The 19,429-nt window shown below is 49.5% G+C and overlaps 1 protein-coding gene across 6 annotated transcripts in view; it reads left to right on the forward strand.

Annotated features, from left to right (window-relative positions):
• Positions 1-19,429, forward strand: part of PLXNA1 (plexin A1) — a 356,659-nt gene that overhangs the window by 216,747 nt on the left and 120,483 nt on the right. For all 6 annotated transcript variants that reach the window (XM_075938783.2, XM_075938786.2, XM_075938785.2 and 3 more), the window contains 3 exons: positions 2,532-2,655; positions 4,750-4,903; positions 5,362-5,461. In XM_075938783.2, the coding sequence (XP_075794898.1) occupies positions 2,532-2,655; positions 4,750-4,903; positions 5,362-5,461 (378 nt within the window). The remainder of the gene's footprint in view (positions 1-2,531; positions 2,656-4,749; positions 4,904-5,361; positions 5,462-19,429) is intronic.

A 19,429-nucleotide genomic window follows, 5' to 3' on the forward strand; every position in this document is an offset into this window, starting at 1 on the left:
GATGAAAGCTCACGTTCCTATGTATTTGATAGTCTCTAAGGTGCCACAAGATTACTTGTTGTTTTTAAAGTTACAGACTAACACGGCTACCTCTCTAAGACCCCACCCCTAGGAAATACATGGTGGGGCTTAGCCTGCAGTGGGCGATGGACTTGGGGAGCTAATCAGCACGGCCCGTCTTTGTGCTGTGATGCTCACACCATTCCATCTAGGCCAGAAGTACAGTAGCTAACCTCTTTGTTACTCAGGAACTTTGTGGAAAGCAGGCGCTTTACCTCTCAGAGGCCCCCGTTGTTGAGGTCCCCACTGGCAGCACCAAGCCGGTGTCAGTGGCCAAAGGCAGGTGGCTGTCGTGTGATGGCGCAGCTTGGGGAGAGACAGCGAGAACAACCAGGCTTGCATAGCGCCAAGACCTTACTGTGTGCTGGCGCCCTTAGCAGGGAAAGTAGGCTGCAAAGTGCAAGCAGCGGGTGAGAGATGCTGTAGAATAATCTGCCTTGTGTGCACAGCCCATCCAAAATGCAGAGTCTCAGGCATGGAAGGCAGCAGTCCAGGCTCAGTGGATAAGCTCTGCTCTTTCTCTGAGTGCTTTGGAATCTCTAATGTCCACAGAGAACAAGCAGGAGCTCAGTGTCTCTTCTCCGAAGGATTCACGTGCAATAACCTGCATGGAATCAAGCTGATTGGTTCGGAAGGGCAGAAGGCTGAGCTGAGCCTGCTGGGATTTGTCCTGGTGGCTGTGAGGGGAGTGGAGCCATAGGCATGGGGAGCCGTCTCCTCTGGAGTTGGCCTGTGGGTGAAAGGGGTAGGCAAGAAGCAGCAAGAAATTGGGGGAGAGAGACCCAAACATGGTTTCACACTGCACTCCTAGGCAGTTCCTGTTGAATGGGGCCAGTGCTCTGGCCAGGGGCCTCACCTGGACCTTCCTTCTCCAGACTCATGCCAGCCAAGTGGCAGAACCTGTCACCTCTCTCTGTCCTTGGGACTAGATTTCAGGTTAGACCCAATGAGCCAGACAATAGGCCCCCCAGCTGCGGGATATTTTGCAGTGGTGCACATGAGGTCAGTCACAGACAGGCGGAGAAGTTAAATCGCAGGGGCCCCTCTCTCTGCCTCCCTCCTTCCCTGCCTGTGTCTGACAAGACTGGGAGTCATAGTGTCATTTCAGAGGCAAACCACAGGCAGGCAGTCATCCCTCACCCATATTTACTGTAGGGAGGGGGCAGTGCTAATGGACTGTAATTTGCTCTGGACAGCTGGCAGGGAAGCCTTTCACCTTGCAGCCAGGCTCCCAGAACTCAGCTCCATGTGCAGGAGTGATGGGAAAATGGAGTGAAAAGTAGAAAAACCAACATAAAGTGAATGGATTTTCTTCTGGGGCTCGGAATTGAGAATTGCCTTGGAAGTGTGTGCCTTCCTGGCAGCGCTCTGCCTTTGTACACATGCAGTGTGTTTAATTAAACTCTGAGCCACAGCCTCCCTGCATGGTCACTCGCAGAGGTGGGGAGAGATGGGACAGAGCGTATTTTGGGACTCCGAGGTATGGTGTAGCACTGGCATCTGCTCAGGAGTTAAATTGTTCAGATTAGATCCAGGGCCTTGGAATGCATCCAGGCATCTGTCTTTCTTTTCTTTTCTTTTTTCCCCCTCCACTTAAATGGACTTTTCCCCTAATGCGGTGATATTGTTGTTGATAAAGGGAAGGGAAGCAAAGGGAAGCTCTGTAAGCTCATTAAGGAGAAGCAGTGTATCTTGAAGGGGCTGCAGAACGGGCAAATGGCCCCCATGCCATGAGGGCTGGTAAATCCACAGCTGCTGTCTGAATGATCTGATGGCGTATGAGGGGCGGAGGGAAGAAGATGGGAGACCTTCAGCATGTTCTGGAGGAGCTGGTTGAGGGAGAAGGGAGTAAGTTAGTACGCTATTGGCAGAGTCCATAACTGGGTTTAGGGTACAAGCCACCACACAGTTAGTCCTGAGCACCATCAGAAGAGCTGAAGGAGAGGGTTTGATTATTCCAGGACATGCTGCACTGCTGGCCTGGGGTGCAGCTGCAAAGCCATGTGATGTACCCAGGCTGGAGTAGCAGCGAAGTGTACTGCAGCGGCAGAGCCTTGTAATGTACCCAGGCTGGAGTAGTGAAGGGTGCTGCATTGCTGGGCTGGGGTGGCTTGGAAGACAGCCTGCAAAGTCCCCAGGGCTAAACTAGCTGGGGGCACTGCCTGCTGGGTGTGATAAATTCTGTCCAGACACCTGCTCTAGGACCAGGAATAGTTGTTCAGGGTTCTAGGGGGGGCTCCTCAGTCTGTCTGTCATGTGGTGTCTCTTCTCCATCCCACCCTAGTAAAGCTCTGAGCTGTGAGTTTAATAGCATGCAGATCCTGTTGTTTCAGCCAGCCACCGAGCTCTGTGTAAAGCTCAGTGCAGGGGTCACTTCCTGTGACGTGCCCTTCCATTGCTTTGGGTAGTTCTTAGCTCTGAACTTGGGGGATTCTCCTTCTCTTCACTGTGGCTGTTTTATCCCTTTGCAGCTGCTCACGGAAGGACCGATGTGAGCGGGCTGACGAGCCTCAGCGCTTTGCCTCAGACCTGAAACAGTGTGTCGAGCTCACCGTCCAGCCCAAGAATATCTCTGTCACCATGTCCGAGGTCTCGGTAAGCTGCTCAGCCTGCAGGTGTATAAGTGTCACCCACGCTAGCTTCATCCTGGTGTGATAGCAGTATAAAACCAATAGAAAGAAAGGGAAGTCGATAGCAATGAATTATAAATTACAAGTTCTGAAATCCAGAAAATTGATAAGGGAAGCTAAAGACAGGGTAAAATCCATTTCTGGCAGGACAAAGGAAAATATGGCTTTTTTAAAAGTATATCAGGAGCACAAGAAATCCTGGAGATAATAAAATTGTTAATAATGATGTGGAAAAGGCAGAACCGTTCAATAAATCTTTCTGTTCTGCATTTGGAAAGAAGCAAGATGATGTACTTGTATCACTTGAGGTTGATGAAGTACTTTCCAGCTCATTAGTAACTAATGGTGCTGTTAAATAGCATCTACTAGGGATAAGCATTTTTAAATCAGCAGGCCCAGTTAACTAGCACCTAAGAACTGGCTAAGGAGATTTCTGTCTCACTGATGTTAGAGTTTAATAAATCTCTGTTAATATAGGGGGAAATTCCACAAGACAGAAGCAATGCTCATGCACAAATATTCAAAAAGGCATACCAAAGAGGGCTGTTGGGATGACCTGCCTCACTACAGGCTGCTTAGCCTGACGCTAGTGCTGGGCAAAATAATGGAAAAACTCGCATGGGATTCACCCAATAAAGAGTTAAAGGATAGGAATATAATAAATGCCGGACAACATAGTTTTACAGAAAATAGGACTTGTGAAACAAACTTGAATCCATTCTTCGATAAGATTACATGTTTGGTTGACAAAGATAACTGTGGAGATGCCCTATACTAGGATTTTGCAATACACACCACTGTGAACAAAAAAATTTGCACTATATAGTCTCAAGCTAGCACATGTTAAATGGATTAAGGCCAGCTCATCCAAAAGCAATTGTCAACATGGAATCGCCATAAGATGGGGTTGTTTCTAGTGGGGTTCTGCAGAGACAGCCTTGACACTTGAGTATTTTCATCAGAGATCTGGAAGTCATTATAAAATCACTGCTGATGAAATGTATGGATAACATGCAGATTGGCAGAGTGGTTAATGGTGAGGACAGGGCAGTCAGAGCCATCTGCATCACTTGGTAAGCTGGATTCATTCAAACAAACTGCATTTCAGTACAGCTAAATATAAAGCAGTGCATCTAGGAATAAAGCGTGCAGGCTATACCTCTGGAATGGGGGGCTCCAAAAGCAGTCCTAGTGAACAAACAACTCAACATGGCTTCCCAGAGTAATTCTGTGGCAGAAGGCGCTAATGCAGTCCTTGGCTATGTGAACAGAGGAGTAGTGGGGAGGGGCTGGCTGGTGATTTTACTTCTGTAAGCAGCATAAGAGAGACCAATACTGGAAGACTGTCTGCAGTTCAGGGGTCCACATTATCAAAGGAAGTGGAAAAATTGGAGAAGGTGCAGAAAAAGAGGCACACAAATATTTGAGAGCTGGAGAGAATGAGAGTGACGTACAGAGCTCAATCTGTTTATCTCCGTGAAAAGCAGTTGGAGTGGTGACTTGATTATGGTGTCTGAGCACCTTCTCAGGGAGAAAATACCGGGTACTAACGGGCTCTTTAATCGAGCGCAGAAAGGCATGACAACAACCAATCGCTTCAGTTAAAGCCAGATACGTTTGAATTAGAAATAAGGCGCACATTTCTACCCGGGAGGGTGATTAACCATTGGAACAGACTCTCAAGGGAAGTGGTGGGTTCTCCCTCTCTTGATGGCTTCAGATCAGGACTGAATGCCTTTTTGTAAGAAATGCTTTAGCGAAACACAAGTGCTTGGGCTTGTGCAGAGGTACCTGGATGAAATGCAATGGCCTGCCCTATGCAGCAGGACAGACCAGGTGATTTCATGATCCCTTTTGGCCTTCCACACTCTGAATCTCACTTGCTTCCTTGCCCCGAGGATTTTCAGAAATGGGAGCCAGGCTCACCTCCTAGATTTCGGGGAACACATGGGTACTGTTCCTAGTCTGACCTATTGGCTGGGCTTGATCTGGTTGATCATTAAGGAGTTCCTCTTCTTAGCTGATTCTCTTGTGTGATATTTTCCCCTCCTTTCCCCAGCTGGTTCTGCAGGCCTGGAATGTCCCAGATCTCTCTGCTGGGGTAAACTGCTCCTTTGAAGATTTCACGGAGTCTGAGAGCCGCATTGAAGATGGGAGAATCTACTGTAGCTCTCCATCTGCAAAGGATGTGATCCCCATCACTAGGGGCCGGGGTGAGTGGAGGAACCACACTTGGCCTATGTCACCTTCCTCTCCTGAATCTAGGATAAAATCCTTTTGCAGTGGCTGCCTGACATACCACCTTCAACCCCTGTGCCCACTCCTGCCATAAACACAGCCCCCAGGCATGTGACCCTCTGTTCTCTGCCCCCCCATCTGCCTGTATCACTTTGCAGAGCATGAAACTGAAGGAGCTTTGTGCAGTACTACCTGCCCTGCCAGCCAGCCAGGAGGCTTTCTGAAGGAGAGCCCCACTTTTTAGCTCAATAACTAGGTAATTGTCAGCTATTTGGGGTTCATTGGGGTTGCTACATGTAGACATCAATCAACCCCCCCCCCCCGCCCCGCACAGGCCTTGCTCCCTCGCTGAATAGCCACTGCTTGGTTCCATAGGCCCCTCTCTGATCTGTGGCCCCTCTCTGAACAGTGCGTGAACCTTGTTCTCTTTCAGGCGACAAGCGGGTGGTCAAGCTCTACTTGAAGTCCAAAGAGACTGGGAAGAAGTTTGCTGCTGTGGATTTCATCTTCTACAACTGCAGCGTCCATCAGTCGTAAGTGACTTGGCTTCATGAATGTGCTCTGGGGAGAGGTCAGACTAGGGCATGAAAGACAGACAGGCACAAGCAGGTAGGGAGAAATGTCAGCTATGTACATAAGAAACATGTAGACAGGCCCAGTGCTAGCTGTGTGGTATGGTTTGCTGTGATTTGGGATAGGATTGTTGGTGATCTAAGACATCTGGACTTCCACTTACGTTTGGTGTAGTGAAAGGGCAAGGCTGGCTAGGGCCTCTGCGAACAGGAGGAGTCTCCAAAGAGACATACTTTTTAATTCATCCCAATCTTGTTGTGCAGCTAGGTGTACATTCCTGCGGCATCTCCAACAGAATAGTTTGCAAAGTTCCAGTTGGATACCCCTGTGCGATCTCATGGAAGGTTGTTACCCTGCTCAGTGACACTCATGACAGTCGGGTATCTGTGAAGGCGTAACTTGGCCTGCAGAATTGGGCAGGGAAGAGCTCAGATGTGGGACATTCTGAGCAGAGGCAGAGTTGTCAGGGCAGCCAGGGTGCTCATTCACTCTCTTTACTTTTACACGGAGTACTTGGACCTCGAAGCTGGTGTGAGACAACGGACATGGAGCCCCACAGTGCCTCTTGCCGAGACACTGCTCATTGCAGAAGCTAATGTAAGAACTAGGATTTTCTTTTTGGAAAGCTTTGGAAGAAACAGGAACAAGTTGGATACTTACCAGAATGCAACTCCTTAGCAATTCCTGTGACTCAACCTGCTCTTTTAGGGGCTGAGTGTCTTGTTTTTCCACCGAACGTTTATCATGCAGGACAGAAATGAGTTGGCTCTGCAGAACTCATGAAATCTTACCAAGGGAGTTGAATCCTAGGGCTTTTGTATGGCAGGTTGGAAAGTTCCTGTGAGGCTGAAAGGAGCACCCTCTACGTTGGGGCTTTTGCCCAGGAGTTTCCTAAGTGGAAGTAACTGGATTAGCTTTCTAAGCAGGCTGTTTTGGAACCATCTTTAAATGTTGATCTAGAGGGTGTTTGAGTCATGCTTACGATAAAATATGGGGTGGGATATGTGGACTATTAGGATGTGTAGTGATGGGTGATATACTTGGCTAGTATGGCAATAAGTGCAGTATGCAAACTTTTATTTAGAGAAGAGTCTTGGGTGTACTTAGGTGAAGAATTCAGAGCTCAAGAGTGTGAGTGGGTCTGTTCTGCCAAAAACCTTGTGTTCAAGAGACAGGGTGATCAATGATTCCAGCAGAGTGAATGTCTGGCAATATGTGTTGGAAAGTTTCCTGCAGAAGAGTTTAGCTCCAAATCAGAGGGGCAGCCTGGAGCTCTGCTACAAAAAGCCTCTTCAAAGACAGTTCATCAAGCAAACTGGGTTTTCAACTTTGATCAGGGAAAAAGCAGTTGAGTTGCAGGTCTCCCGGAATGCTGCCTGGACACCTGCAGTGAATATTCAGGCTTCAGCCACTGGAGCTGCTGGTGAACAGGAAAGCTTGAATACACCCTAGCTCAACCTCTCTGCCTGGGAGGTGTCTGTTTCCAAGAGGAATTGGGAAGGGGTGGTAGGGTATGAAAACAGGGCATCAGAGCAGAGTAGCCAGGACGACGAGGAAGACAGACATGGCTGTGATGTACCCAGAATTGCCCTATCCAGGCATTTGGATGCCAGGGGAGGTGAGGCTGGACCACCTGTCGCTTCTTAGGGGGAGGGAGGGAGGGCAGATCTTTGCTCCTTTGGAGAGCGAAGGTGGCAGGAAAGAGAGTTTTAAAACTTGACTTTTCCTCTCATCTTAACCCTAGAGAAGAACTCTGTCTCCCTTCTGGTTGTGCAGTCTCAGTAATGTTAGATCAGCTTACTCTGGGGAAAGCTGCATGTCATTATTTTGCACATTTAAAAAGCAGATGTGATTTAAACATATAAATAAGTAAAAGAAAACTACAAGCAGCATCAATTGTGGCCACATTGGGGGCCCATCTCCTTGGTCTAGAGGGGAGAGGTGGTGAGGGAAGTGGTATTTTATTTTATGTGCATGACGTAGAAATAAAAACCCATAACAAAAATCCCTGCCTGATTTATTACCAGGTTGAGGTTTGATTTTTAGATGCATTATTTAAGAAGGCTAATTATGGATGCATTAATATTTATGGGCTCTGGGTTGGAGCTGATAGAAAAGTCCTTGTTCAAGGCTGTTGAACATTTTTATTATTTTCTTTACGTCAAGGATTTTAGAGTTTGGAGGCAATTTTAATTGTGTGCCCTGCAGTCAAGTCATAGCCAAAGAACATGACAGTATCCAGGGTGATGCAATACATTTAAATACCATTTGCAGACAGGTGGCTTTAATGGATCTCTTCAGAGTTAATAGCCTTTTGCATCCAGATTTCATATTTTGCAGAGGAAAATCTATAAGTCAGCTTGATAAATTCTGTACTAGGACTGATGTGCTTTTCCACAAGGTTGATGTTTTACTGTGGAGTTTTCTGATCAGCATCTATTTTGTTTTACTCTTACATTTAGGCAGCTTCAGTTAGGTCGGGGTCAAGGGCCTGAGTGTTGAATCACTCCTTTGCTTGCGGATGAAAGCATTGCGAGATTTTCAAATCGTTACAGTAGATAGAAGAATTGTGAGCCAGCTGAAACAGGAGTAGTTGCAGAGAAGTCCGAGGAAATTCCACCAATTTACACCAGTGAAAATGCTGGCCTGGTGCGTTCGCAGCAGAGCTACGGAAAAGCACCTACAAAATTTGCAACTAAAATCCTTTTGCAGATTATGGCATTGGTCCTGCCGTATGTGGAGAGCCTTTGATTCCTGTTAACCATGTGTGACCTGGGCTCGCTGGGCATTTTCAAAGGGCACTGGGAATCTTGGTCTGGTGGCAGGGGAATAATATGGTCCCCTTCCTCACCTTTTTTATTTTTTTAAGGACTCACTGGGGGCTGCACCCTCTGCTCGCTGCGCTTGTCTACCCTCCTCCTCAGGCTCTGAGAGAACCTGTTGATGCTGATGACATGATGTCATTCTGTTGTCCGTCAGGAACATTCTGTCATCCGGCAGGAAAAGCTTTTTTATAAAGAGAGAGAGAGAGAGAGATAATGAAAATGAATCATCAGTAATCAAAGATGAGCTTAAAATGACTTGTTTAAAACGTTTCTTCTGTGAATGTATCCTTTGGAGAGCTACCTAAGGGGACTCTCTTCTCTTTCTTCCTGATTTGTTATCTTAGGGCTCTGTACTTCCAGCCAGCACCCACAGACATGGGCTTCTCTTTCCTCTACCCCTCAAAGATTAGCATGACCACATTTCTAGTGAATTTTATTGGCATTTCGCCTTTCCCTGTTTATAGGGATCTGTGCCTGGGGGAGGAAGGTTATGAAGTCGTTCCCTGCATTATTACTGCTAATCACCTCGGGTGAGGACAGCAGGAAGAGTTTTAAGCAATCTCCTTTACTTTTCTGCTTTGCTGCTGCTTATTTTACTTTTTGGACCTCTCAGTTTGGGGGGAGGGAAAGCAGGCTGGTCACTTTCTATTTCTGGTAGGTTGTGTTTTCTGTTTCTCCAGCAAAGTGCTGCCATGTTGGGTTTTCTGATAGCCCAGGGGAATGTTGAAATCAGCAGCCACAAAAGGCTGTTTATATTGAAAGCTTGTTTAAAAACCCATGCATACAATTCTACTGGTGTTAGGTTTTTGTAAATAGTCTCTCTGCCCCCGCCCGTACTTTCCTTCCCGACCTGTGCAACCAAAATCTCTGGATCCAACATCTGGACTGCATTCAGTCTTCTTTCTGTTGTAATTTCCTCTGGTGCAGGCATTCTCTTGGTGGTATAACGGCCCTGTCACCCCCTCCCCTCCCCCCACGTTGCTGCAGAGTGGTGTTCCTGCTCATTTTTTATATCTGTGGGTGGCGTGATTTTTGTTATGTGCCCCAATATGGAGGGGATGTGTCACGGAACAAAAATCATTCTGTGCACAAACAATGTGTGGCGGGGGTGGGGGCCGAAGGTTAGGGGTACAGTATCTGGGATGGGGCTGGAGACGAGCGGTTCAGGGTACAGGCTGCTTTGAGGAGAGGACTATCCTCAGCCCTTTCTCACGGCAGCAGCTTGGGGCCAGGTGAGAGGTGCCCGTCCACGACTTCTGCAGCTCTAGTGACAACAGGCAGGGGAGGGGCACCTGCACCCCAGCTTGGGCAGGTCTGGGCTAGGCTGAATGGGGACTGGGGAAGGGACGCATGTCCCCTTGGGAGCCAGCGGCAGCTCTGGGGCACCTCTGGATTGGGCACCGTGGTCAGGGGAAAGGCGTGGATGAGGGTGAGGTGCCCCAGCACAGAGTTGCTGCAGCCGCTCCCTCCTCCCACATGGAGTGGCTGTTGTAGTTCTGCCGCAGCAGCTCCGTGCTGGGGCCAGCAGACCGAAGCAGCGCTCGGTGCAACAGCCTGTGCGGGGTTTTTAGGCAGCTGCGCAGCCGCTCAGCGTAGAGGACTCATATCTGCAATGTGGGTCTGGCTGGGAAGAGTGTGTTGGGGCCGGAGGGCGTGTGCGATTGTCCCAGATGTTCTGTGTTCCAGAGCAGCCTGTATGTGGCTGTGTGAAGTTGCCATAAGGTAGAACAGCCGGTAGTGCTGACATCTGGGCTTAGAGTTTTCCCGCTTGCCCACTCCCACCCGGAGCTGGATCTCTTGCAAGGCGGGAAGCAGAGCCATTGTTCCCCATGTAACTGGGACATTACAGCATCAGTGGGAAAGCAGACCTCGTCCTGAACAACATTAGGCTTGAACGAAAATAGAAGCTAGCCAGGTTTGCTTGAAAACAAGTCAGTTTGTGTTAGTGACAAACATCAAGCGCCTTGTTCCTGATTCCATAGGAACCTCTTGCAAGGGAAGGACACAGACAAGGAGACAAGGAAAGGACTGTCAGTAACGGCCCCTTTTGGGAAGCTCTGGATCTCCACGCTCCAATTAACAAACAGGAATTAGGAGAGGCTTGGAGTCCTCCTGATAAATCCAAGACGGGGAGGAGGAGGGGCGCAGGACTCCCTTTTATAAATGCCCCCATGAGTTAATCTGTTTTGACCTTGTCAATATTTTCCACACTGCTTTGAGAAGAAAGAGCTATGACAGAGCCTCGCAACGACTCTCTGCTCGCTCTGCTTTACAGCGAGAGGAATCACCGTGACACTAGGAATTGGAGGCCTATAGCACCTCTCAATACAGATTACCCAATTCTCACTAATGTGCTGTTGACTGTTGACAAGGTTGCTCCACAGCTGATTTTTCAAGGCCAGTACTATGTGACGTCTGGCATACATGCAGAGAAGAATCTAGTCTCTGTTCTTTCAGAAAAAGCTGACGACCCAGGCTCCTGTTTATTAAACCTAGATTAGAACAAAGTATTTGTCTGCGTACTTGTTCCATGTGCTGGAGGCAGGGCTAGATTAAGACAAGATATGTCAAGTTTAAGAGGCCCCATAGCATTACCAAAAAATGGTGCATTATTTTAATAGGAAGGACAATGAAAATAGAATACTAAAGTTTTATATTTGCATATGTGCCGGTACATTGGTGAGGATGCTACTAAAAACTAGTAATATTTTTGTATTTAGTGACCCCTCATCATCTGAGGCCCAAATATGTATCTTACTTAGCTTGTGCATAACTCCGGCATGGGCTGGGGGCGTCTGCAGCTCTGTGTGCTGCCTAGATGTGGCTGAGCTTTCCCTGAAATGCCTGGGGGAGGCCTTTGATGAAGGAGTAGCTAGTTAGTGCTTTTAGTGTGAACTGTGGAGCTAGACCTAGTTCTGTGTGGGTTCACTAAATCTCTGGCTGAGAAACATACAGAGAACACCAGCTCTGTGGCACATCATTGTACCATGTACATTACAGCATGGAAAGGGGATTTAGGCACTTGTGCGACAATATTTTCTCCTCCCTCACCCTGGATCATAAGGAGGAGACTCTGTGATGATGGGATCCCATTCCTGGAGAAGAGCTGGGCTGATCAGGGACATATCTTGGCTCCCTACCAGCTTTGTAGAGAACAGAATGACTAAATGTATAGCAGGCTGTATTCTCTTTCTGGGATCTTTCCTCTGCAGTGGGATTCTCCTTAAAGTGTCTGTGTGTGGGGGAGAGGGAAATCTCTTGGAGCCGTATGCTGTGGGACCCCTATAAGCAAACTCTGTTTGAGTCGTGCTTCAAGGAGCAGTGAAGGCCAGAGCTGATGTGGAGAGACTAGGGATGTTAGATATCGTGTGATTGAATAGTCATGTAACCACGATTATACTAAGATCGTCTCTCCCGGGGCGGGGGAGCAGCAGCCAATGCGCTCCGGCCCCACTCCCGGGGAGACTGCTGCTGCCTCTCTATCAGTCTCCCTTATGCCGGCTCTGTGCACCCACCAGCCCCCCCCCCCCCCTTCCTTGCTGCCACCTCTGCAGGAAGCAGCAAGAGGGAGCAGGCAGGTCCACAGAGTCAGCACACGAAAGGAGCCTGCTTGAAAGCTGGCTCCCCAACCGTATCGGCTCCAGCCTGCCCCCCTCATCCTCTGCACTGCTTCCTCTCTATCAGAGGCAGCAGTGTAGGGGCAGCGTGGGGGGCAGGTTGATCTGGTGCTCCTGGGAAGCCTGCGTAAAGCCAGCTCCTCACAGGCACCAGCTCCCGCTCCCACTCCGACTCTCCCCTGCCCTTGCAGCAAGGGGCTGGGTTAGTGCGTGAAGTCGACAAGACGAATTGATAAGCCCAGGCTTATCAGTTAATCGTGTAGTCGGCTACACGTTGACATCCCTAGTGGAGACACAAACCCCCACGCTGATGGCAGGGGCCTCCCACTGACCCTGGGATTCATGTGGGTCAGTTGGGTTTGTGGGTTGGCCATGTCTTTAGGTCGGGGTGCAAATTCAGCCCCTCTGTGCTGGGATGGTTGAGTAGGAATCTCTCTAGGAAGAACCCAGTGTAGATTCCTTCTCTGCTAGCTCTGCTGTTTGCCGGTTTTCTGTCCCAATTGAGTGCACACTGTTAAAGGGGCCCTCCAGCTGCTTTGATAACCCAGCTAGTCATTCTGTGTCCAAACGTATGCAAATGACATGGCCCCGTTGTAAGCTGTAATTCCCTCTTTAAGGGAATTCTCTATAGAGGTAAAGACATAATGCCTGGTTCCCTTATTGACTCTAATAGAGCCTGTGCTCTCTGGCTAGCCAGCTGAGTGCAAAATCTGCCTAGAAAGTGATTTAGGAACTCCAGTCTGAGAGCGAGCTCCATCGAGGACCACACTTCTGAAGGGAGAATTCCTCCAAACTCAGGCATCTAGGAGGGGGAAATACTAGAAATGAGAGTGGGAGAGTACTAGCAGGAGGGCTGGCCTGGAGAAACAGAGCCGGGGCCATCCAGTCCATTCCATTAGTGCCCCCGCTGCTTCAGGGGGAGGTGCAAAAACCTTCCTTATGAACAGCCCAAGTAGATATGTTCCCAATATTTCGAGGTTGGGTGAGAGTCCCCGCTGGAATCTCTTGGTTAGAACTTCCATTATAGCTTCTCTCTGAAGTCTTGAGCCAGGTCCCCAGAGGCACTAGTGCGGAGGGCTAAGGGGTGTGGGGTCTACTTCCCCAGTTTCTTCGTTTTTAATAAACTGCAGCCCTTTTGGTTTTTAATAGACTCACGTGGGCACCTCTGCAGAAATGAACCAGTTACAAAGCAGCAGACCTACTAGCATGGAAGCGAATTCCTCCTGTTGGCACAGGGGAACAGAGAAGGTCAAGTGGCATAGGGAGAGTTGTTGTAGCCATGCTGGTTCCAGAATATTAGACAGACGAGGAGGGCAAGGTCCTATCTTTTACGGGAGCTCTCGAGCTCTGTCGACGCTTAGAAGCGTCTCTCTCAAACAGACGATGGTCCTGTAAAAGGTCAGATAGTGACCGGGTGCCTGATCTGAATGGGTGGCAGGATTTTGAAAAGCCACAGAGGAGATGGCACTCTGATGGCAATTGCGGCTGGGCTCGTACACGCCCATGCTCGTACATGGCAATCGTGGCTGGGCTCGTACAGGGCTGAGGATGGCGCAGCAGGTAAGAGGGCAGCTGCCCCAGGACCCAGCAATGCAAAAGGGCCTGGGGCTCCAGCCACAACGACTGCGACAGCAGTGGTAACTGGAGCCGTGGGCCCTTTAAATTGCCACTGGAGCCCTGAGCGTCACAGTCTGGGTGGTGCGGAAGTGCTGGTGAGGGTAGGCGAGCTCCCAACTCCATCCCTTCTGCCTGAGGCCCTGCCTCTTCCGAGAGTGCAGAACAGCCCCCCCACCCCCACTTTGCCCCAGGGCCAACAATTCCATCAGTCCCCCTGACTCTGTACATGCTGGCATATGTATCCAGGAGGCTCAGAACTCTGCCCTGAGGTGGTGGCAGGGGTGCCTCTAAGCACCATCCGTGATCAGTAACAGAAACCCCTTCATACCTCCCAGTGAAGCCCTTCTGCCTTGGAGCCTCCCCCACCCCAGTCCGTGTTCTGAGCTCTCCCTGCTGCCTGTGTGGGCAGAATGGGGGCACCTGGGGTGATGGTGGGGCACAAAGAAGGCAGCAAAGCAAAGGAGGCTGGGTTCATTTCTGCACCCCTGGCCTGGCGGGCGGGGTGCTGGAGTTGGTGTTTGTCCGAGGAGGTAACAGGAAAATATTCTATTTACAAAGCTTCACTGAGGGCATCGTGAACAAGAGGCTCAAACAACACAGAAATGACTGAGCAACTGTAACTCTACCGAGGGGGCACTTAGGCAGCCTGCTAACTGTAGGCGAGGGAATGTGGCTGTGTTTGAATAGTGCAGCCCTGTCTCACAGGTCAGATTTTTTTTTACACGCCTCCATTAGGCAAATGGGATTTTAATGCATCGCTCCAGGGGCTGGGTGCTGCATGGCAGTGGTAGGAAGGCAGGGGCTGGGCTCTCTGCATGTGAATCATTGCAGCCCCTGCTCACTGCACACACTCTTCCAGGCCAGCTGTTGCCTTTTTTCCTTCTTTCATCTACAGCTTACAAGTCACTCCAGTGCTCAGGAGAATGACAGGCCCTTGGTGCTTGCTAGAGCCAGGTGTAGCATGGACAGGTGTTGTGCAAGCTCTCAGCTCATGCCCTGCATCCAGAACTTTGCTCTCGCAGTCCCAGACTCCCCACTTGGCTCTACACATACCCCTGTGGTATGCCCTGCAATTCAGAGAAGCTGAGTGCTGTACAAAACAAATAAAGATCATGTCCTTGTCCTGCAGATCGTAGAACATCAGGGCCTGTTTCTGCAATTTTTACCCCCAGTGAGTAGTAGTTACTTATGTGAGCAGTCCTACTGCCTCCAATGGGACTCTGGAGCGACATGTTTGGAGTAAGGAATGCCGAATCAGGGCCCAAGTTAAACTGAACAGGAGGAGATAGGGACACACAGAGATGTGTGGGGAAGGCCAGTGATTTTTCAGAAGGGACTCGGGGGGGGGGGGAGAGAGAACAGACTCAGGAGGGGTTCCAGACATGGGGCAGCATGAAAGAAGTCATAGAGATGAGTTCATTCATGCAGGTGGGTTGGGCAGAGAAGATGGTGTGGGTGTAAAAGATGTGGGAGCCAGCTTGCTCTTCCAGTCCTGCGTCTCTCTTGTACCCAGGGGTGTACGAAGGGGGATGCCTGTTTGGTGACAAAGGCAGACTTCTGCCATAGCCTAGCGGGAAATTGCTGGGTCTTGTGGGTTCTATGGGGTGCCTGTCATCAACTCAGTGACTCCCTCGCATAGGCCCCCTCACAGCTTGTAGGCTGTAATGGAATCTAATATTTGCTAAGGACGTCTCTTTCTTCCCGAGATACCATCTTAAAAGTAGCTTGGGGGATCTTAGGAAGTCAGAGGGAGCTGCTGTGCGTATGCAGATGCTGTTTCCATCAGCACAGATCATGTATATAATTTTCCTTTCCAGTGAATCTCACTTGTTCTGGATGTGCTCGTAATAGAACTCACTCCCTCCTTCCTTCCCTCGCCTCCCTGTGGCTTGCTCTGAATCCTTCTGTGACGGACTGGACTGGGTCTGGGCACAGCTGAGGGCGTCCGCTTAGGGCGAATTGCTCACACTCGGGGCTCCTCACAGCCCCAGACTAGAGACTCCACTACTTCCCTAGGTAACCCATTCCAGTGCTTCACTACCCTCCTAGTGAAATAGTTTTTCCTAATATCCAACCTAAACCTCTCCCACCACAACTTGAGACCATTGCTCCTTGTTCTGCCATCCGTCACTACTGTTGATGGAAAGTGTTGATGAAAAGAGTTGATGGAAAGACTTCTGTTGCTTTGCTACGCTTGACCCAAGGCCTGGGACAGCAGGAAGAATCCCATAGGGAATGGAGCTGCCCCCTTCTACACTGAAGTGGTCTCTTGACGTTGTGAGCCACAGGTTCTCAGACTGGGCTCTGTTGAGCTGATTTTGTCCTAGTTGAGATTCCAGGAGAGAAACCTTCTACTCAGTATAACCATATGGCCTGGTGACTCTCTTGTGGTTTCCAGAGGCTTCTTTGATTCACTAACCTCAACCCACTGTCCACACACTCCTGCCTGGTGCTTCTCTGCTGGGTGTATTTCTGTGCAAATTCAACCACGAGCTGCTTTGCAAGTGACCCCAAAAGTAGAAGGAAAGCAGCCCAGCTGTGCTGTCACTTGGCAGGGCCACAGGCCACAAGTGGAGGTTCTGGCCTCAGACCAAGGACTCGGTGCACTCCAATCAGTACTTCTCACTACCCCTTTCTTTGTCCAGGGCTTTGTGTTTATTAGGGTTATTCTCGTAGTCTGCAGCCCTCACTGCTCTTTCTGTTGGCGGGGGATCTACTGTCATGTTGCACCCTAACCCATTGTGGCCCCCTTAGAAGTTCCAGGAAGACCTTAGAGATGGATTGTTTCATGAGCTCCTTGGGGAGCATATTTTTGCTCTTGTTTGTACAGCAGTTAGCATGGGGCAGTCCTGGTCTATCACTCGGGCTGCTAGGAACTGGAGTAATATAAATAAACCATCAGCATAATGCTCTGAGACTTTTAGGAAGGCAGGAGTGAGACTGGCTACTCTGTAAGTCTGTCTTTTGGTGGTTGGCCCCCCATGAACTCTGTCCCTTGGGGGGAGAGTTGAGTTTTTTGCATAACTTGAGGTATTTTCCGAGTGTCTACACTCGTGTGACACCCGATTTCTCCACCTAGAGGAGACGGGAGAAATTGTTGGTGAATTTTAGGCATGGATAACATGGCAGTTGAGCTGGTCGGGGTTCTGCACCTGAATGTGAGTTTGTGTCATGGCTCCAACATAAGTAGTTTCCAGCCCAGTTTGGTTGGTTGTGGAACAGGTGTGCGAGGGGACTTGCTGTCTGCCCTAGTGCCTAAAGTGTAAGGGACGGTGTGAGGGAGTTATCAGGAGTGATGAAAGCTTCTTAGCTGATAAGTGACGAGGAATTAAAAATGCCTGCCGGTGGGAAGCAGGAGAGAGACTGCACAGATGGCAGCATGCTGCCGAGCAACCTGCCACTGCATCGGGAACAGACAGTAATGACAAATGGACACTTCAGTATAAAACCCCAAACACACAGTGCAGCCTGACGTTGGGCAGAATGTGCCTCTCTCAAATGCACAGCAGGGACCTTGGGCGATTCCGTGTGCTCTGGCAACACCAGGGATCCAGCTGGGCCAGTTTGCAGTGACTCATTGAACCAGTAAGTTTTGCTGCTAGAGGCATCCCATCTCCAGAATCTCAGCTTCCATTATCTTCTCTCCGGCACTCGTAGCTATGAAAAACAACCTTCAGAACAGGAAGCAAGTGCAAACTAGTGCAGCGGTGTCTTGAGTCTGCAGGTTGCCTGAAAAGTTAGCTCTGGGAGAGATTTCAGCTTCCCCTATGTGTTTCAAAAGGTATTATTAATGCTAACACATGATCGTGATCATTTATATTTCAAGGCTGCTAACTGTTTCACTGCTGTTGGAAGCATGAGGTAAAAGAGGGGGACAATCCAATATCAGTAATCAGCTTAATTTGCAGAAAAGAAGATAACGGTTAGATATTAGAAAAGTCTGTCTATAAAGATGGTTAAAAACTAGAGCAGGCTTTCTATTAAGGTTGTGGAGTCTCCATCATTGGAGGTTTTTAAGACCAGGTTGGACAAACACCTGTCAGAAAGAGCCTAGAGATACATAATGCTGCCGTAGCCTGGGGAGATAGACTAGATGACCTCTTGAGATCCCTTCCAAGCCTAAATTTCTGTGATCCCAGTGATAAGCCTGGTATGACAATGTACATGATAATATGGTTTGTTCCATCTGGGTCTCAGTTGGGAGTCTTGAATGGGAGAAGCTTAGGCCACAAGTGGAGTTTAGTAGAGTAGAATCACTAGTCTGACCCATCTGACTCCTGGATTTGCCAAGGAAATATTGCTGAGTGGAGTGGAATTGAAATTGACTAGGGTAGACCAGGATAACAGGTACCAGAACTGTGTTTAACTGTGTTCTAGTTTAGGTTCCTTGATGCTCGTGTTGTAGCCACCCATATATTTTATATAGAGTTTGGCCAGCCAGTCCCTGTGAAGCTGTATACTTACCGTATACTAGGGATTAGGTAATAGTAATGACCATAATATAATTAACTTTGACATCGTCATGGGGGAGGAGAATCCTAGCAAGGGGGAACAATGTCATGCAGAGCTCCAGGAAACAGCACTTTAAAAATGAGTCTTAGGTTAAAAAGAGCCTGAAGGTATAAATTAGGGAATGAAAACCCCTGGAGGCTGCTGAAGAATAGCTTATTAGAGTCACTAGAAATGTATCTTTTCCCTGGCAGATGAGGAGGAAGCCAAAGGGCTAGTGAGAGCCCAGCACGGCTATATAGTAAGTCCCACAAGTTCACTCAGTTCCCCTCAATTATAAGTGGGGATACTGGAGACTCAGCCCAGGGGAGGCTGTGAGAAGGGAGTGGAAGACGATTAGGTGCGCTCATGACATCTACAAGATAAATCAGACACACGCGCGGAGTAGGGATGTATGATCCCATTTTATTGGTTAACTGGTTAAATGTTACATTAAACCAGCTAATCAATGAAAGGAAGCACGTGTGGGGGAGGGAGAAAGCATTCAGAAGTAGTTCCTATCTGCAGGGAGCCCATGTGGGTAGCCCTGTCCGCAGCCGGCCACCTGCAGGGCAGGAGCAGACCCCTACCTGCTGCAGGTGCGGAACTGCTCCAGCCCCCACTGGTTAACAGTTACCTGGAACTGGTAAGCCTCACCCTTACTGGTTAACTCCTTTTGCATCCGTAGCACACAGCAGGGCTGGAGTGCTCTGACCCCTGCAGGGGCTGAGCAGAGGTCATTGCCTCAAGTGCCTTGTAGGATCAAACCCCCAGTGTGGGACTTTCCCTCCCAACTCAGGAATGAGGGCAGCTCTAGCTGTCTGGAGGCCTTCAGCCATGATCTTAAAGCAGCAGTTCTCAACATATTTATTATTGGGGCCGCATGACGCAGACGTGGAGACAGAAACTCGGACAGACGCACACCGACCTGTGGGGCTGGCCAGCAGCACTGGACCCCAAAGCTTACAGGGCTGGATAGCAGCCACGGACCCCCAACTTCTCTGACCCCTCAACCTTGTGGGGCTGAGCGTTAGCCCCAGACTCCCAACTCCACAGGGCTGGACAGGGGCCCTGGATCCCTGCCACACAGTGGCTCTGGGACTCTTGACAGCATGGGGGGTTGGAGGAGGAGGGAGGGAGGGCAGCCCTGGGAGGGGGCGCAGCTCTGCCAACCCCAGACTCCCTCCTGCACAGGACTGATTGGCTGGCGGCTAACATCAGACCCCTGCTTTATAGGGCTGGGCAGCTGCCATGAAGCCCTTGATTGTAGGCCAGGCTGCATGTCCAGGCTTCCTACCCACAGCTGTCCCGGAGCTGGCTGGGCTGAGCTGCAGCACTGGAGCCCTGATTTTGTGAGGCCAAACAGCAGCCCTATACTCCA

Source organism: Pelodiscus sinensis, chromosome 11, assembly GCF_052426305.1.
Source record: "Pelodiscus sinensis isolate ZL-2025 chromosome 11, ASM5242630v1, whole genome shotgun sequence".
Classification (NCBI taxonomy): Eukaryota; Metazoa; Chordata; order Testudines; family Trionychidae; genus Pelodiscus; species Pelodiscus sinensis.